General features: G+C 35.1%; 1 protein-coding gene across 1 annotated transcript in view; it reads left to right on the top strand.

The window, feature by feature from the left end:
- The window catches only part of ninaC (STKc_myosinIII_N_like and MYSc_Myo21 domain-containing protein ninaC), a 386065-nt gene that overhangs the window by 130372 nt on the left and 238526 nt on the right, over nucleotides 1-17167 (top strand). Inside the window, exon 11 of the mRNA XM_089097735.1 lies at nucleotides 7800-8002. Within this exon, the coding sequence (XP_088953861.1) occupies nucleotides 7800-8002 (203 nt within the window). The remainder of the gene's footprint in view (nucleotides 1-7799; nucleotides 8003-17167) is intronic.

The following is a 17167-nucleotide window of genomic DNA, read 5'->3' as shown; positions in this document are numbered from 1 at the left end:
TGGCTGGAATCGGAGTTGGAATCGGCATAATGAAAGCGCCAGGAATTAGAGTTGAAATCTGTTATAAATTACAGGTCTATTTAAATCAAACAGTTCGTGGTAACGAACTGTAAGTAAGGAGCGACCCAGCTCAATGGTAACCGAAACTCTAGAAAACGGGTTTTTGATACCAATAGATACATCAATAGAATCAGATTTCAATGCTGATTTCAAATATATAACTTTCATCAAGTTTAGTGCTACCCATCAAAAGTTACGCGCCTGAGAAAATTTGGCTGATTTTCAAAAAAAGGGGGAAAGGCCCCCTAAAAGTTATAGAACCTCAATGAAAATCACACCATCATATTCAGCGTATCAGAGAACCCTACTGTAGAGGTTTCAAGCTCCTATCTACAAAAATGTGGAATTTTGCATTTTTTGCCAGAAGAAAGATCTCGGATGCGTGTTTATTTGTTTTTTTGTTTGTTTTTTTTTCCCCCCGGGGTGATCGTATCGACCCAGTGGTCCCAGAATATTGTGGAATGGCTCATTGGAACGGAAATTAAAAGTTCTAGTGCCCTTTTTAAGTGACCAAAAAAATGGAGGGCAACTAGGCCCCCTCCCACGCTCATTTTTTTCCCAAAGTCACCCGATCAAAATTTTGAGATAGCCATTTGGTTCAGCATGGTCGAAAATATGATAAATATGTCTTCTAGGATGACTTAATCCCCCTAAGTCCCCAAGGGGAGGGCTAAAAGTAATGAACTTTACCCAATGTTAACATATAGTAATGGTTATTGGGAAGTATACAGAAGTTTTCAGGAGGGTAGTGGGGGGTTTTCTGTAGAGTGGTAGGGTAGGAGGGTAGTTTTCTGGTAGTGGGGGGGGGGGTCGGGGGTTATGTTGGAGGATCTGTCCATGAAGTCATGGGGGAAGGGAAATTGCCATGAAGGGGGCGCCGGACTTGCCAGCATTATTTATTGGTTATTGGGAAGTATACAGACATTTTCAGGAAGGATTTTTTTCTGGAGGGGGGGGGGCTAAAGGAGGGGGTTACTCTGGCGAATATTTCCGGGGAGGATGTGTCTTTGGGGTAAGGGACATTTCTATGAAGGGGTGCCGGATTTCCCAGCATTATTTAAAAAACGATCAGAAATTAAATATAAAAAAACAAGTTTTTTCAACTGAAAGTAAGGAGCAGCATTAAAACTTAAAACGAACAAAAAATATAACGTATGTGAGGGGGTTCTCCGCCAAGTCAATACCTCGCTCTTTACGCTACAGTTTTTTTTAGTGCTGTCAAAAGAGCTATCTATTTTAATTAAACGGCCTTTGTGATTCAGGGGTTTGTGAATCAAAAATTTTTTTTAACTTTTAAAGTAAAGAGCGTGGTATTGACTAAGGGGAGAACCCCCTTATATACGTAGGCTAATAACACATACGTAATAAAAAAAAACAATAAAAAAAAAGTGATACAGCTCAATAATAATCGAAACTTTTAAAAACGGAGTTTTGATGTCAATAAATATATGAAAAGAATGTGTTAACAATGCTGATCTTAAATATATAGATTTTATTAAGTTTAGTATTACTCATCAAAGGCTACGAGCCTGAGAAAATTTACCCGATTTTTTAGAGAGGGAGGAAACATCCCCTACAAGTTAAAGAATTTTAATGAAAATCACACCGTCAGATTCAGCGTATCAGAAAACCCTATTACATAGGTTTCAAGCTCATATCTGCAAAAATCTGCAACTTTGTATTTTTGGCCAAAAGAAAAATATACGAATATAGAAGTTAGTTACGTAAGTTAATTTGTAAATTACGTCACAACCAAATTTAGAGACATCCATTTAGCAAAAGAAAAGTAAAATTTTTATGAAAAATTTTGTTTAATTATTCAATGACGGTGAGCTAAAATAAAAGCTGCTTTAACTAAAAAAACGATCAAAAATTAAATAAAAAAACATGTTTTTTAAACTGAAAGTAAGGAGCGACATTAAAACTTAAAATGAACAGAAATTATTCCCTATATGAAAGGGGCTGTCCCCTCCTCAACGCCTCGCTCTTTACGCTAAAGTTTGACTCTGTCTCATAATTTTATTTTTTTAAACAATAAAAAACTTTAGCGTAAAGAGCGAGGCGTTGAGGAGGGGACAGCCCCTTTCATATACGGAATAATTTCTGTTCGTTTTATGTTTTAATGTCGCTCCTTACTTTCAGTTTAAAAAACTTGTTTTTTTTTATTTAATAACCTTTAAAACAGGACTCAGAAGTTTTAGTTTTCCGGCTGCCACCCCCCGCCCCCCTAAGCAACCATTTCCAGAGGGCAAGGTTGATATTAGAGTTAATTTTAAAGCTCGGAGTTCTATGGTTTGGTCTGGATTTCTATGCATTGGTTTCTTGATTTCTTCGGATTGGTCTTGATTTAGAGGCTGGTCTTGATTTATATAGCTTGGTCTTGATTTCTATGGACTGGTCTGAATTTCTCTAGTTTGGTCTTGATTTCTGTGGTTTGGTCTAGATGTCTTGAGATTGGTCTCTATTTAGACGTTGGCCTTGATTTCTATTAGTTGATTTTGATTTATATGGACTGGTCCGGATAACTACAGGTTGGTCATGGTTTCTATGGTTTGATCTGAATTTTTGTGCAATGGTCTCTTCATTTCTTCAGAATGTTCTTTATTTAGGAATTGACATTGATTACTATGGGCTGGTCCTGATTTCTTTGAATTTATCTGGATTACTATGCATAAGTTATGTTTCCGATGGGATTTTTATAGATTTCTACATATTTGTCTCTTGATTTTTACGGGTTGGTCTTGATATCTATTGATTGGTCGGGATTTCTACAGTTCGCTCTTGATTTCTGTAGTTTGATCTGAATTTCTAAGTATGGATCTCTTGATTTCTTCGTACTGGTCTTGATATTGACTTTGGCCTTGATTTCTATAGATTGGTCTTGATTTCTATGGAGTGGCCTGGATTTCTATAGTTTGGTCTTAATTTCTATAGTTTTGTCTGGATTTCTATGGTCTCTTGATTTCTTCGGATTGGTCTTTATTTAGAGGTTGACCTTGATTTCTATGGGTTGATTTCACTTTCTATCAACTTGTCTGGAATTCCACAATTTGGTCTTGATTTCTATGGTTTGGTCTGGATTTTTATGCATTCGTCTCTTGATTTCTTCGGATTGGTCTTTATCTAGAAGTTGACCTTGATTTCTGTGGGTTGATTATTATTTCTGCGAAATGGTCTTGATTTCTGCAGTTTGGTCTTGATTCCTATGCAATGGTTTCTTCATTTCTTCGGATTGGTCTTTATTTAGAGATTGACCTTAATTTCTATAGGTTGGTTATGATTTTTATGAATTCGTCTGGATTTCTATGCTGTGGTTCTAATTTCTATGGATTGTTTTGGATTTCTACATATTGGTCTCTTGATTTCTTTGGATTGGTCTAAATTTTTAGAGGTTGGCTTTGATTTTACAGTTTGGTTTTGATTTTTATGAATACAGTCTGACTCCATGTGGTTGATTGTGCAAACAAGTTTTTTTTTGTAGCTATTAAACAGTTTTATACGAATCTAAAAATGTACGAACCATATTTTTTTGAATGCATATAAGAAAAAGACCGAATTGTTAAAAACGGGATGATTGTGCTTGAAATCTCCACACACATCACTTTGTTTTCAAGCTGTTAAAACAGTTTTATACGAATCAAAGGACGCACAAACCCTTTTTTGCAGCACGTTAGACAAATTCTGAATCCTTAAAATGCATAACAATGATGTAGCACCTACGTGTGCACAATAGATCAGTAATCAATAGTGCTTGCTGGTGGCTATGGCCCCCTAGGAATTTGTTGCTTGGGCCCCCGTTGGAATTGGTTGCTAAGGGCTCCCCGTTGGAATTGGTTGTTAGGGCCCAATTTGAATTGGCTTCTAGGCCCCTGTCTGTTGGAATTGGTTGCTAGGTCCCGCACTGGAATTGGCTGTTACGGCCCCGTTCGAATTGGTTGCTAGGGCCAGGTTGAAAATTGCTTTCTAAGGGCTCGTCATAATTGGTTGCTAGGGCCCCCGTTCTAATTGGTTACTAGGGCCCCTACCCCCCGTTTTTTGGTGGCTAGGGCCCCGTTGGAATAGCTTAAAAGGGGCCCCGTTGGAATAGGTTTTTAGGGCCCGGTTGGAATTGGTCGTGAGGGCCCAGTTTGAATTGGTTTCTAGGGCTTTGCATAAGTAAACAATAGCACTTGCTAAAGTGTATGGCGTGAAAAATAACAGCCAGCTGCGTTCAACTTGAAGTAGCCCACCCAGAAATACTAAGACCACTGGTTTGATTTGACTACTATTAGCAGAAAACGAGAAAATAATAATAATTGTGTGTAACACAAACATACAAAATACATTAAAAAAAAAAACAATTTTAAAATTGACGCCATGTTTGACTGCAAAACATACTGGGGTGATAAATGGAGATGGTAGCCTTGCTGTTTTTGATATTTTTTGCCTATAGAAGTGTAATTCGCTGTTTAAACGCAAATTAACCGACTCCTAAATTCCAGGTCCACTCGTTTGATATGAGTACCATTATCAGAAAACGAAAAAAAAATAAAAAAAAATAAATGTGTGTAATACAAACAAATAGAAAAATAATAATAGCATTGACGCCATGTTTGACTGCAAACAGATACTAGGGATAAGAAATGGCGATGGTAGCCTAGCTGCTTTTGATAATTTTTCGCCTGTAGAAGTTTAACTCACTGTTCCAACTCGGTGTAACCCACCCCAAAATGCTGGGATCACTTGTTAGATATGAGTATACAATCTAATAATGAAAGGGTAATTTCCCGGTGTTCAAATAATAAAAAATATCTGTCAGGATATCCAAATGTCAGAAAAAGCTTCAGTGATGACGACGGGTGCCACAGGATGCCACCTTTCAGCCACATTGTGCCAAGAGGGCATGCATTGCCACGAGTTGTCAGAAGAAACGCTATTGGTAAACTTTAAGTTTAAAGGATCGATTTTAGTTTATACTGTTTGTATGGTTTTTTATTATAGAGAAATAGTTGAAAATGCTTTATGAATGATAATGCAAGATTGAGGCTGCCACGAGCCAGCTACAGAGTATCACTGGCTGGGAATTGCCTTAGCGTATCACTTTCTAAAAATGAAATGAGAAGTCCTGCTGTTCAAACAAAAAACGATGGTCATTTTTCATTTTTAGGGTTATTTTTGTAGAAAAATGGCTGAAAATGCTTTAGGAATGATAGTTTGTACCAAAGGATGCCACAGGCCAGCCGCAGTACCACGCTGGCGTGAACTGCCATGACCTATCATGATCTAATAATGGAATAGTAAGTTTCAACTGTTCAAATAAAAACAAGGGTCAATTTTAGTTTATACGGTTATTTTTTGTAGAATAATGGCTGAAAATGCTTTAGGAATGATAGTGTGTTCCAAAGGGTGCTGCGGGCCATCCATAGAGTTTTCTGCTGGCGGTAACTGCCATTGAATATCACGACCTAATAATGAAAGGGAGAGTCCCGTTGTTTAACTAAAAACAATGATCAATTTTAGTTGATAGGGTAATTTTTTGTAGGGAAATGGCTGAAAATGCCTTAGGAATGTTAGTGTGTGCCAGAAGGTTTCACGGTGCAGCCAATTTTTACAAAATCACTGGAAATAAGGAGAAAACTCATTCATGAAAATTTTTAAATCCTATGCCCTTTTTAACAATAAGGAAATATAAAATTAAAGACGAAAAGACATTGAGATAGATCAATTTTTTTGCTAAAAGTAAGGAGCGATGTTAAAACTTAAGAAGCATATTCCAAATGCGGGTCGTCCTGTTCTTATAAGGTAATTTTTGAATGTTATAGAAGGTTTTAATTTTACAGGGGAAAATATATAAAACCACTTGTTGAAGGGAATAAGGAAAAGGCTTATTCAGAAAATGTTGAACACATTAGACGGTTTATACTCGTTTTTCTTGGATTGCAGGGGTTATCGGGCCAAATTGGAAGCGAGTACAAAATATATCGATCAAAAGCTGTGGTTTTCATACAGTATTATATTTTTTATGTTGTGGGTATACGTACAGTGAATTTCTAAGCATTTATGTAGACAGTTCTCAATTGAACGACTTTATAGTTCGAAATTCCCCTTTCCTACTCGAATAATATTGATTTCAGTACCCTAAGAATAAAATGTTTTAATAATAGTTGTAAACTTGTTTATTATTAAAACTTGTATGTACAATAAAAGCCTTTGTCTTAATCTTTCAGATCTCTTGTCCCACGATTAATCTTCAAAATTTTTCACTTTTGCAATTAAGGCATCTTTTAGTGTATGTACATCTGTAGTCATTAGGTACGTAGTTCAAAATTGTCTCTTATTTCTTTCAAATTCTATGTATTGAAGAGGAAAAGATAGACTATTGACCGTAAAAGAAGGTTTATTATATACTAACAATGAGGCTATTTTTGGTTTCATCTCACCTCTGCTAGTGCGTTCAAATTCCCATAGAGTAAAAGCATCCATTACTAAAAATTTACTGAGAACAAGAACAATATCCACAGTATTGCCGCTCGGATAATATCCCCTAAACTAGTACATAATAATAACATGTGCATAACAGATCAATAATCAATAATATTGCTGGATGCTAGCGAGCGCTCGGGAACAAACCAGGACGTAGAATTTATTTCCAAAAACATAATATTGAGGATGATTTGTGGGTTCAAGTGTCTAAGGCACCATTCCAATGGGGAAATCTCTGGTCTTACGTTCAATTCCTACACCGGATAAAAAAATTTGCTGTCATCGGTTTATAAAGGTTGCCTGAGGAAAGAATCTTGAAGAAAAAAAAATCCCGAAGAAGATTTTTTAAAGAAAAAAAATATCTTGAAACAAAAAAAAATATCTCGAGGAAAAAAAATCACGAAAAAAATGTCTTGAGGAAAAGAAATATGTCAAAACAAAACAAAATCGTGAAGAAAAACAAATCTCAAAGACTAACAAACTCCTTGAAGAATAAAAACATCTCCTATAGTATCAAGTAACACCTACGTGTGCACAATACGTCATCCTCAGTTACAACCGGATGTTACCAACTTGACTGGCACCTGAAGAAACCAGTCTTACAAAAATCTTAAAGCAAAATGTCTTGAAGAAAAATATCTCTAAAAAAACGCCTTGAAATATCTTGAAATGTCTTGAAGAAAAATGTATTAAAAAATTCTTGAAATGTCTTAAAACGTCTTAAAAAGGTCTTGAAGAATGTCTTGAAGGTAACATTTGTATAAATATAACGTAACACCCACGCTTGAGCAATATGTCATCCTCAGTTACAACCGATTGTTACTCAACTTTACTGGCGTGGCCCTGAGTCTTTTCCTACCTGGCCCTCGTAGGTTTTTAAAAATTTACATAACAACCAAAGAATTCTTGAAGGAAACACTTTCATAAGTAAACAAATACATAAAAAGCCACTCCCTACAGTATTACGTAATACTCAGGTGTACATAATTAATACCAACGCCTTGAGTTGGTTGCAAGTTCAGTTATACCCCCTATCTGTGCGCTTGGGTGATTGGGACACCACTACTCCTGATGTTTAAGAACGTTTTCTTCTTCTTTTACATTGGCAGACCAAATGTAATAAAAGTAATTAAAGTGTTTAAGATTCCATAAGATAAAATAGATTTAGTTTTGAAAATTGTTTCGGTGAAACTGTAAAGGCATTGCAAGAGCCTTATTATGTCTTCTACTGGTAAATAACTATCTATTTATAGTTTTTACTCTCTTTTACTATTTAGAGCAATCCAGGAGTAGTTCAAAAGCTGATTTCTGCAAGCAAAATTATCGATATGTTTGGCAATGCTGCAACTAATTTTAATGAAAATGCGACACGTCACATAAAATATTTCGAGATTACTTTCTCGAAAACAGGGAAAGTTAGTGGTGCCCTCATCTGGAGTTATATGTTAGAAAAATGGAGAGTCTCCAATTTAATTTTAAAGTAAGTAAATGTTTTGATTTTTTTTTCTGTATTATTTGAGAATTAGTGCACAATTGTAGGTAATATTTACTCTTTTAAAGTATGTAGTCAGTGTTTATCCGTTTTTATCTGTTTCATCTTCAAGGATAAAAGAAAAGTGCAAGAAAGTAAGGATACTCATATTGGTTTAGTCGTATTTTTGTAGCCTAAATTTTTGAAGTGATTCCTTTACTTCAAATTAGGGTTTCTGGCTTACGTTAAAATGAGTTCCTTTTTCTGAACATAATATACAACCTAAAGATTTAGAAAGCTAAGAAGTGAATATGATCTGAATCTTTAATGCTTATTTTGTTTAAAGTCTAATTGCAAAACTCGTCACCTTTTAGTTAACCTTTAAATATTAACGCAAGGATTTAAAAAGCTAACATTGAAAACGTTGAGATTGCTTCAGACTCATTTTTCCTTTAATCCTCAATTTCAAAATCAATCATTTCACTTCAAAGTAGGGCGTTTAGTTCATTTTTAAAGGAGCTACGTTTTTCGAATATAGCCAGGGATTAGAAAATAGTCCAATATAGTCCAGTCGAATATAGTCGAATATAGTCCAGGGATTTAGAAAAGCTAGAAAATAAAGACGTTGAGATTGTCTTAGTCTTATATTTTCAAGACACGTAAGTGCTTTGTTAACTAGTATATACTCAATAGTTGCATTGTGGACGTCAGATACTCAATAGACCTCAGTTATCATTAGTACCACTACTTATTTTATCGTTTAGGCCATTATGGCAGACGTAAAAAAATTTAGCCCATTATTATACATAAAAAGGGATAGAATTTTAGTTCGTTCTATCATTAAAGCAATACAAACTGGCCATAATTTTGAGTTATTTTTGGTTTCGGAACGAAAAAATTACAAATAATTTAAAACAACCAACAGGAATTAAAGCCTAGTAGACACACTTAGATATATTATATATTAGATATTCAAGGGCACTCTAAGAAGAGTTATGAAGAAAAACGGTTATCAACTCAGGGAGATTTTAAAAGATAAAGACTTTTTGATATGCTGATGCCAAACTAAGCAAGTTATTGTTTATATGAAGGTGAAACATTAAAAAAAAAAAAAAAAAAAAGAATAGATAATAAGACCTGGCAATAGAGTTTATTTGTTTCAGTTTGATCTTCTTCTGTTTAATTTTTTATCCTTTAAAGACAAAATAAAAGAATGCTTCGCAAGCTTTTGGAAAGCAAAAGTTCAGGAGCTGAGGCTTTCTGCCTTTAAAAAAAAACTTTGCCTCAACCAGATGGAAGTTTCGCCCTTCTAAATAGGGCTATTACTTCTTTCAGACCACATCATTGTCATTTAATACTAGCAAGTGGGCCCTTTATGATGAAATTTTATTAAGACTAAGGAAGTTTTGAATTGTTGAGGGAAAAATTGAAAGATAATTCCAGGGTTAATACGATTTCTCTAGTAGTATCCCCTTGCTGCTTTTGACAACATGCCCTCCCCTTTTCCATAGGATTCCAAAAAAATGCCGTGTTACATCACTAAAGCCCTGGGAAGATTCTGAAAACTTTCCCTGGCAAGATTCCGACAACATGTCCTTCCTTTTTTTCATAGGATTTCTACTACATGCCCTCTGAGTCACGGCCTCCCTGTTTCTAGCGGTCAGCTGGCAAGATGAGCCTCTCGCTTTGAAATAAATCCCTAGGAAATAAACATGGGATTTTAAATGGTCAGACAGGGAAAAAAGCATGGGATTTCCATGAGGTCCATAGGAAAAATAGCATGGGAATTCTATGATGTGACCTCTGACGTCACGACACATCCTCGTGCCTTAAACAGCATGAGATTCTAAAGAGCCAGAGAGGGGAGCTCCTAACCCCTCGCATCTGTGTAATATGGTCCCTGTTTCAAGTGATCGGCAGGTAAGATTCCCACGACACACCCCTCTGGACTCCCATGATGTCACACGTCACACCCCGTTTTAAACGGTCAGGTGAGTCCCGTGAGGTCACAAGACACACCTCTTTTTCTTCCATAACACATCTGGCGGGATTGAAGCTTATGACGGTCTTCTCCTGGCCAGGAGTAACATCGATTATACAAAATGCACAGAGGAAATATTTATTTTTAGACAAAATTGCTTTAATTATTTTTAGTAATAAAGACGGAAAGGATGCTTCAATTGTGTAAAAACACCTTGATCAAGCTAAACAATAAATATTAAAAACACAGTCTTTGTAAATAAAATTTTTATTATTTCAAACAAATTTACAACAATATCAAAAAACGGAAAAAACAGTTAAAAACCCCGACAAAAAAAAATTAAACGTAAAAAAGGCTTATCGTAATATATGAAAAATGAACCATTTATTATAGAAAGTCAATGGTTCTAACATGGCTGGAGTCGGAGTTGGACTCGGCATATTGAAAGTGCCAAGAATTAGAGTTGAAATCTGTTATAAATTACAAATCCAGTAAAAAGAACCTTTGAAACAGAACTCTGAAGTTGGAGTTTTACGGCTGCCACCCCCCCACCCTCCTTAGCAATCATTTCCAGAGGGCAGGGTTGATATTGGAATTACATTAAGCCATATTAAGAGCTGTTATCGGAAATGCCTCGTTTCTTTGAGCCAAGACTATGAATATTTCACACCCTCGTTACAATATACGGCTGCCCCCCATCTCCCTAGAATTATTTCCAGATAGTAGGGTTAATATTAGATGCCAATTTATAGGCACTATTGAGGTATTTACGAGAGTCCTTAACGAAAATACAATGTTTTTGTGCCAAGACTATGAATTTTTCACACCCACGTGATAATTGCGGCAGTCCCACAACCCCCTAACAGGCAATTACAGGGAGGGAGGGTTGATATTAGAGATAAGTTTAAACCGCATTAAGAGGTGCTTTTGAATTGATTTTCATGAAAATATATCATTTCTTTGAATGCAAGTTAGACTTTCAGCCCCGCCCCCCTCCATGGTAAAAATTCTGTAACGCCTCCACCATAACTTTTAAGCTGTAGAACATGATACTCCAAGCTATTCACACCGCAGCGACATTATTTGACTGCCCCTCTGACATCAAATCATCACCTTCAAGCCATTTGTCAGACATTTCTTGTTAAAAATTATGCCTCAATCCGGCGATTCACGTTTTCGCAGCCCAACCCTACGTGATACACCATGTTAATTCACACCACCGTGGCTTTATGCCATTTTTACATATTTTCATTGAAATTGAAATAAATTATACATTTCTTGTGCATAGGCGCGTGAAACCTCAACACCAAGGTTTTTTTATGTGCTGTATTTGATGCTGTAACCTTTTTCAAGACCCCTTGCAGCGTTCGGGAGTGTTTCAGCGCTTTTCAAAAATCAAATTTGCTTCAATAGAATATAAAACTTAGATTAGAGGTAAAATTTTATAGGATTTTTCACTGATACAGTGAATAACCAGGATTTTCTAAGATTTTTCCCTGACTCTTCACAAAATTGTGAAGTTGTTTGACTACAGGCACAAATTCATCAATCTTACCAGGTTGATTTTTCCATTTTTGCATATTTTCATCAAAACAGGAACAAATTCTACTTTTATTTTGGATGGGCGCGTGAAACCTCAACATTAAGGTTCTTTAATGTGATGTATTTGATGCTCTAACTTTTATCAAGACCTGTTAACCCTTTGAGAATGTTACCTCTTTTCAAAAATCAAATTTTATTCAAGAAAATACAAAACTTAGCTTATAGGCAAAATTGTCGAGGATTTCTCCATGATATAGTGAATAACTAAGATTTTCTAAGATTTTTTTCTTGAATCTTCACGAAATTGTGAATTTGTTTTACTACTACCAATCTCACCACATTGAATTTTTCCATTTTTTTGCAAATTTTCATCGAAAAGCAACAAATTATAGATTTCTTGTGGATAGGCGCGTCAAACCTCAACATGATGGTTCTTTGATGTGATGTATTTGATGCTCTAGCTTTTATCAAGACCCGTTGCAGCCTTTGAGAGTGTTTCCGCCTTTTTCAAAAATCAAATTTTCCTCAATAGAATAAAAAAAGTAGATTACAGGCAAAATTCTCGAAGATTTTTCAATGATATAGTGAATAACCAAGATTTTCTAAGATTTCCCACCAGACTCTTCACGAAATTAAGAAGTTGTTTGACTATTGGCGCACATTCAACAATCTTATCATATTGAATTTTCCCTTTTTACATATTTTCATCGAAAAAGCAAAAAATTCTGCTTTTCTTGTGGATAGGCGCATGAAACCTTCACAATAAGGTTCTTTGATGTGCTGTACTTGATGCTGTAGCTTTTTCCCTTTTCCGGGAAAAATCTAGAACAGAACTTGATCTTTTTCGCTTCTTTGAGAAGATTCAGAATCAAAGTTTAACATTTTTCTCTTGTTTGGAAAAATTCAAAATAGAAGTTTATAATTTTTCTTTCATTAAAAAAATTCAGAATAGAACTTGAACTTTTCTTCTCTTCTTTGAGAGAATTCAGAACTTAAGTGGAACTTTTTATTCTTTGAGGGAAGTCAGAACTTTTTTTTTTGGAAAATTCGGGATTTCAGTTTAACATTTTTTCTCTTCTCTGGCAAAAATTCAGATCGAACCTTAGCATTTTTTTCATTTCCATGGAAAAATCCAGAAAAGAAGTCGAAATTTCTTTTCTTATTTTATAAATTTAGAACAGAAGTAAACTTTTTTATCTTCGTTGGTGAGTAACAGAACCGGAGTATATCTTTTTCTCTTCTTTGAAAAAATTCAGAATCGAAGTGTAACATTTTTCTCTTCCATGGAAAAATTCATAAGAGAATTTGAACTTTTCTTCTCTTCTTTGAGAAAATGGAGAATTTAAGTGGAACTTTTTCTTCTTTGAGGGAGCTCAGAACTAGTGTGTAACAATGCAGATACGAACTTTAGCAATTTTTCACTTGGATAGAAAAATCCAGCAGAGAAGTTGAACTTTTTTTTTCTTTGAAAAATTCAGAACAGAAGTGGAACTCTTTCTTCTTTAGGAAAACTCAGAACTGAAGGATAACTTATTTCCCCTTCTTCGGAAGAAAATTCAGAGTCGAAGCTTAACCTCTTCTATTTTCTACCAAAAATTAAGAGGTGAAATAAAATTTCTTGCTCTTCACTGAAAAAACTAAGAAGTGAAGTGAGACTTCTTTTTCTCCTTTTCAGAATTCAACTGGAACTATTTCTTTTCTCTAGAAAAATTCGGAATTGAAATGTAACTTTTTTCTCTTCCTTGAGAAAATTCAGAAGAGAATTTGAACTTTTTTCTCTTCGTTGAGAAGAATCCTAACTAAAGTGGAACTAAAGTGGAAAATCATCAAATAGATCGCATTAAAAACCTTAATGTTGAGGTTTCACGCGCTTATCCACAGGAAAAACAGAATTTGTTCCTTTATGTAACAATGGAAAATTCAAGATGGTAAAATTGGTTAATATGTGTAAGGAGTCAAACAACTTCACAATTTTGTGAAGATTCAGGGGGAAATCTTAGAAAATCATGGTTATTCACTGTATCAGTGACAAATCCTATAGAATTTTGACTGTAATCTAAATTTTGTATTCTATTGAAGCAAATTTGATTTTTGAAAGAGGAGGAAACACTCCCATAGGCTGCTTCGGGTCTGGATAAGAGTTACAGCATTAAATACAGCACATCAATGAATTTTAATGTCGAATTTTCATGCGCCTATCCACAAGTCACGTAAATTTTGTTTCTTTTTCGACGAAAGTACGCAAAAAATGATGAATTCGATGAAATAATTCAGAGAAATATGTGCTAGTAATAAAAAACTTCACTACTTTGTGAATAGTCAGGGGGGAAAATCTTAAGAAAATCTTGGTTACTCACTGTATAAGAGAAAAATCCTCGATAATTTTGCCTGTAATCTAAGTTATGCATTTTTTTGAAGAAAATTTAATTTTTGAAAAGGGGTTGCAGTCTCAAAGGATGTAACGGGTCTTGATAAAATTTACAGCATCCAATAGATCGCATTAAAAAACCTTAATGTTGATGTTTCACGCGCCTATCCACAAGAATAGTAGAATTTGTTCCTTTTTCGATGAAAATATATAAAAATGGAAAATTCAACGTCGTAAGATTGGTGATTATGTGCTAGCAGTCAAACAACTTCGCAATTTCAGGAAGAGTCAGAGGGAAATCCTAGAAAATCCTGGCTATTCACTGTATCGGTGAAAAATCCTATAGAATTTTGCCTGTTATATAAGTTCTGTATTCTATTGAAGAAAATTTGATTTTTGAAAAAGACAGAAACACTCCCAAAGGCTGCAACGGGCCTTGATAAAAGTTACAGCATCAAAAACATCTTTTCGAAGAACCTTAATGTTGAGGTTTCACGCGCCCATCCACAGGAAATAACAGTAAAATTTGTTCCTTTTTCGATGAAAATATGCGAAAAATAGAAAATTCAACGTGGTAAGATTGGTGAGTGTGTGCCCGTAGTCAAACAACTTCTCAATTTCGTGAAGAGTCAGGGGAAAAGTCTTAGAAAATCTTGGTTATTTACTATATCAATGAAAATCCTCGAGAATTTTGCATGTAATCTAAGTTTTTTATTCTATTGAACAAAAATTTATTTTTGAAATAGTTGGAAACACTCCCAAAGGCTGCAACCGGCCTTAATAAAAGTTGCAGCATCATATATATCGCAACAAAGAACTTTAATGTTAAGATTTCATGGGCCTATCCATAAGAAATGTAGAATTTTTTGCTTTTTCGATGAAAATATACAAAAATGGAAAATTTAATGTGGTAAGATTGGTGAATTTATGCTAGTACTCAAACAACTTCACAATTTCGTGAAGAGTCAGGGGGGGGGAAAATCTTGGATAAACTTGGTTATACACTATATCAGAGAAAAATCCTCGACGATTTTGCCTGTAATCTACATTTTCGATTCTATTGAAAAAAAAATGATTTTTGAAAAGGGGTGACACTCTCAAAGAGTGTAACGGGTCTTGATAAAAGTTACAGCATCAAATAAATCACATTAAAGAACCTTAATATTGTAGTTTCACGCGCCTATCCACAAGAAGCGTAGAATTTGTTCCTTTTCTGATGAAAATATTTAAAAATGGAAAATTCAACGTGGAAAGATTGGTGAATGTGTGCTAGTAGACATACAACATCACAATTTCGTAAACAGTCAAGGGAATATCTTAGAAAATCATGGTTATTCACTTTATCGGTGTAAAATCCTTTAAAATTTTGCCGGTAATCTAAGTTTTGTATTCTATTGAAGTAAATTTGATTTTGGAAAAAGGGGGAAATACTCCCAAAGGCTGTAACGCGTCTCAAGAAAAGCTATAGCATCAGATACAGCGCATCAAAGAACCTCGATGTTGAGGTTTCACGTGCCTATCCATAAGAAATATAGAATTTTTTTCAGAAGTGAAGTGAGACTTCTTTCTTTTCACTGAAAAAACTAAGAAGTGAAGCGAGACTTCTTTTTCTTCTTTGAGAAAATTCAGAATTGAACTGGAACTATTTCTGTTCTCTAGAAAATTTTGGAATTAAAATGTAACTTTTTTCTCTTCCTTGAGAAAATTCAAAAGAGAAATTGAACTTTTTTCTCTTCGTTGAGAAGAATCCTAACTAAAGTGGAACTAAAGTGGAACATCATCAAATAGATCGCATTAAAGAACCTTAATGTTGAGGTTTCACGCGCTTATCCACAAGAAAAACGGAATTTGGTTTCCTTTATGTAACAATGGAAAATTCAACATGGTAAGATTGGTTAATGTGCGTAAGGAGTAAAACAACTTCACAATTTCATGAAGAGTCAGGGGGAAATCTTAGAAAATCTTGGTTTTTTACTGTATCAGTGAAAAATCCTATAGAATTTTGACTGTAATCTAAGTTTTGTATTTTATTGAAGAAAATTTGATTTTTGAAAAAGACAGAAATACTCTCAAAGGCTGCAACGGGTCTGGATAAAAGTTACAGCATCAAATACATTGCATCACAGAACCTTAATGGTGAGGTTTCATGCGGCTATCCAAAAAATGGAGAATTCAAGGTGGTAAGATTGGTGAATGTATGCTAGTAGTAAAAAACTTCACAACTTAGTGAAGAGTCATGGGGGAAAATCTTAAGAAAATCTTGGTTACTCACTATATAAGAGAAAAATCCTCGATAATTTTGCCTGTAATCTAAGTTATGCATTTTTTTGAAGAAAATTTAATTTTTGAAAAGGGGCACAAGAATTCCACCCTTTGCAGGTTTTGATATTTTTGCTGAAAAATGTCCCCTGAGTTTTTTAAGAACTGACACAAACTGTTCGAGGGACTGAACACTTCCTCGGAGGCGAGCAGCGAGCGGTGCTGCTACCATAGTGGGTGGAGGTTGGATAAAAATAAATATATGCTACGCTTCAAAATTACAAAATTACCCCTCCCCTGAAGTTCTCTCCCTCGTCTTTCCTTAAATTACGCATGTTATTCCTTATTATTTTAAAGCCACAATAAAGCTTAAAAATTACGTCTATTATCAAGGCGCCCTCTGAAAATGATGGCTACTAGGTGGGAGGTGGAACCTATTGTTAGGATAATGTGAAATATTCGTAAGTTTAACTCAAAGAAATGGATATTTTCGTTAAAAGCTCTTAATATGTCTCAAATTGCATTTAATATCACTCCCTCTCCTATTCTCCTGGGTTGCATGCTAGGACCCCTGATTTTCTGTAATATACGGCTCTCTTTGTGCATATTATGACCCCCTTCTACATATTTTTGCTAAAAATTTTACCCTGGATTGCGTCAGGGTTGAGGCAAACCGTTCGGTGGATGGGATACTTTCTCGGAGATGATCAGCGAGCAGGTCGGTACCTTAGCGGATGGAGGCTGGATAACAATAAATGTACGCTTGAAAATTACCGCTTTGCGTAACAATAAAAAAAATACAACAGTGTTGAGCCACTGACGGACAACGACCCTCCTCCCCTCACAGACGCTCCCTCTCTCCTGAAGTCCTCCCCCTCGTCTTTCCTTAAATTACGCATTTTATTGCCTATATATTTTTTAAGCCACAATAATGCCTAAACAATTACGTCTATTATCACGGCGCCCTCTGAAAATGAATGCTACTAGATGGGATCTGGAAAATATTGTTAGAATATTGTGAAAT

Source organism: Artemia sp. Qi Xiang Cuo, chromosome 12, assembly GCF_049724085.1.
Source record: "Artemia sp. Qi Xiang Cuo chromosome 12, ASM4972408v1, whole genome shotgun sequence".
NCBI classification, from domain to species: Eukaryota; Metazoa; Arthropoda; class Branchiopoda; order Anostraca; family Artemiidae; genus Artemia; species Artemia sp. Qi Xiang Cuo.
The sequence above is the reverse complement of the archived record's forward strand: the minus strand, read 5'-3'. Positions and strand labels throughout refer to the sequence as shown.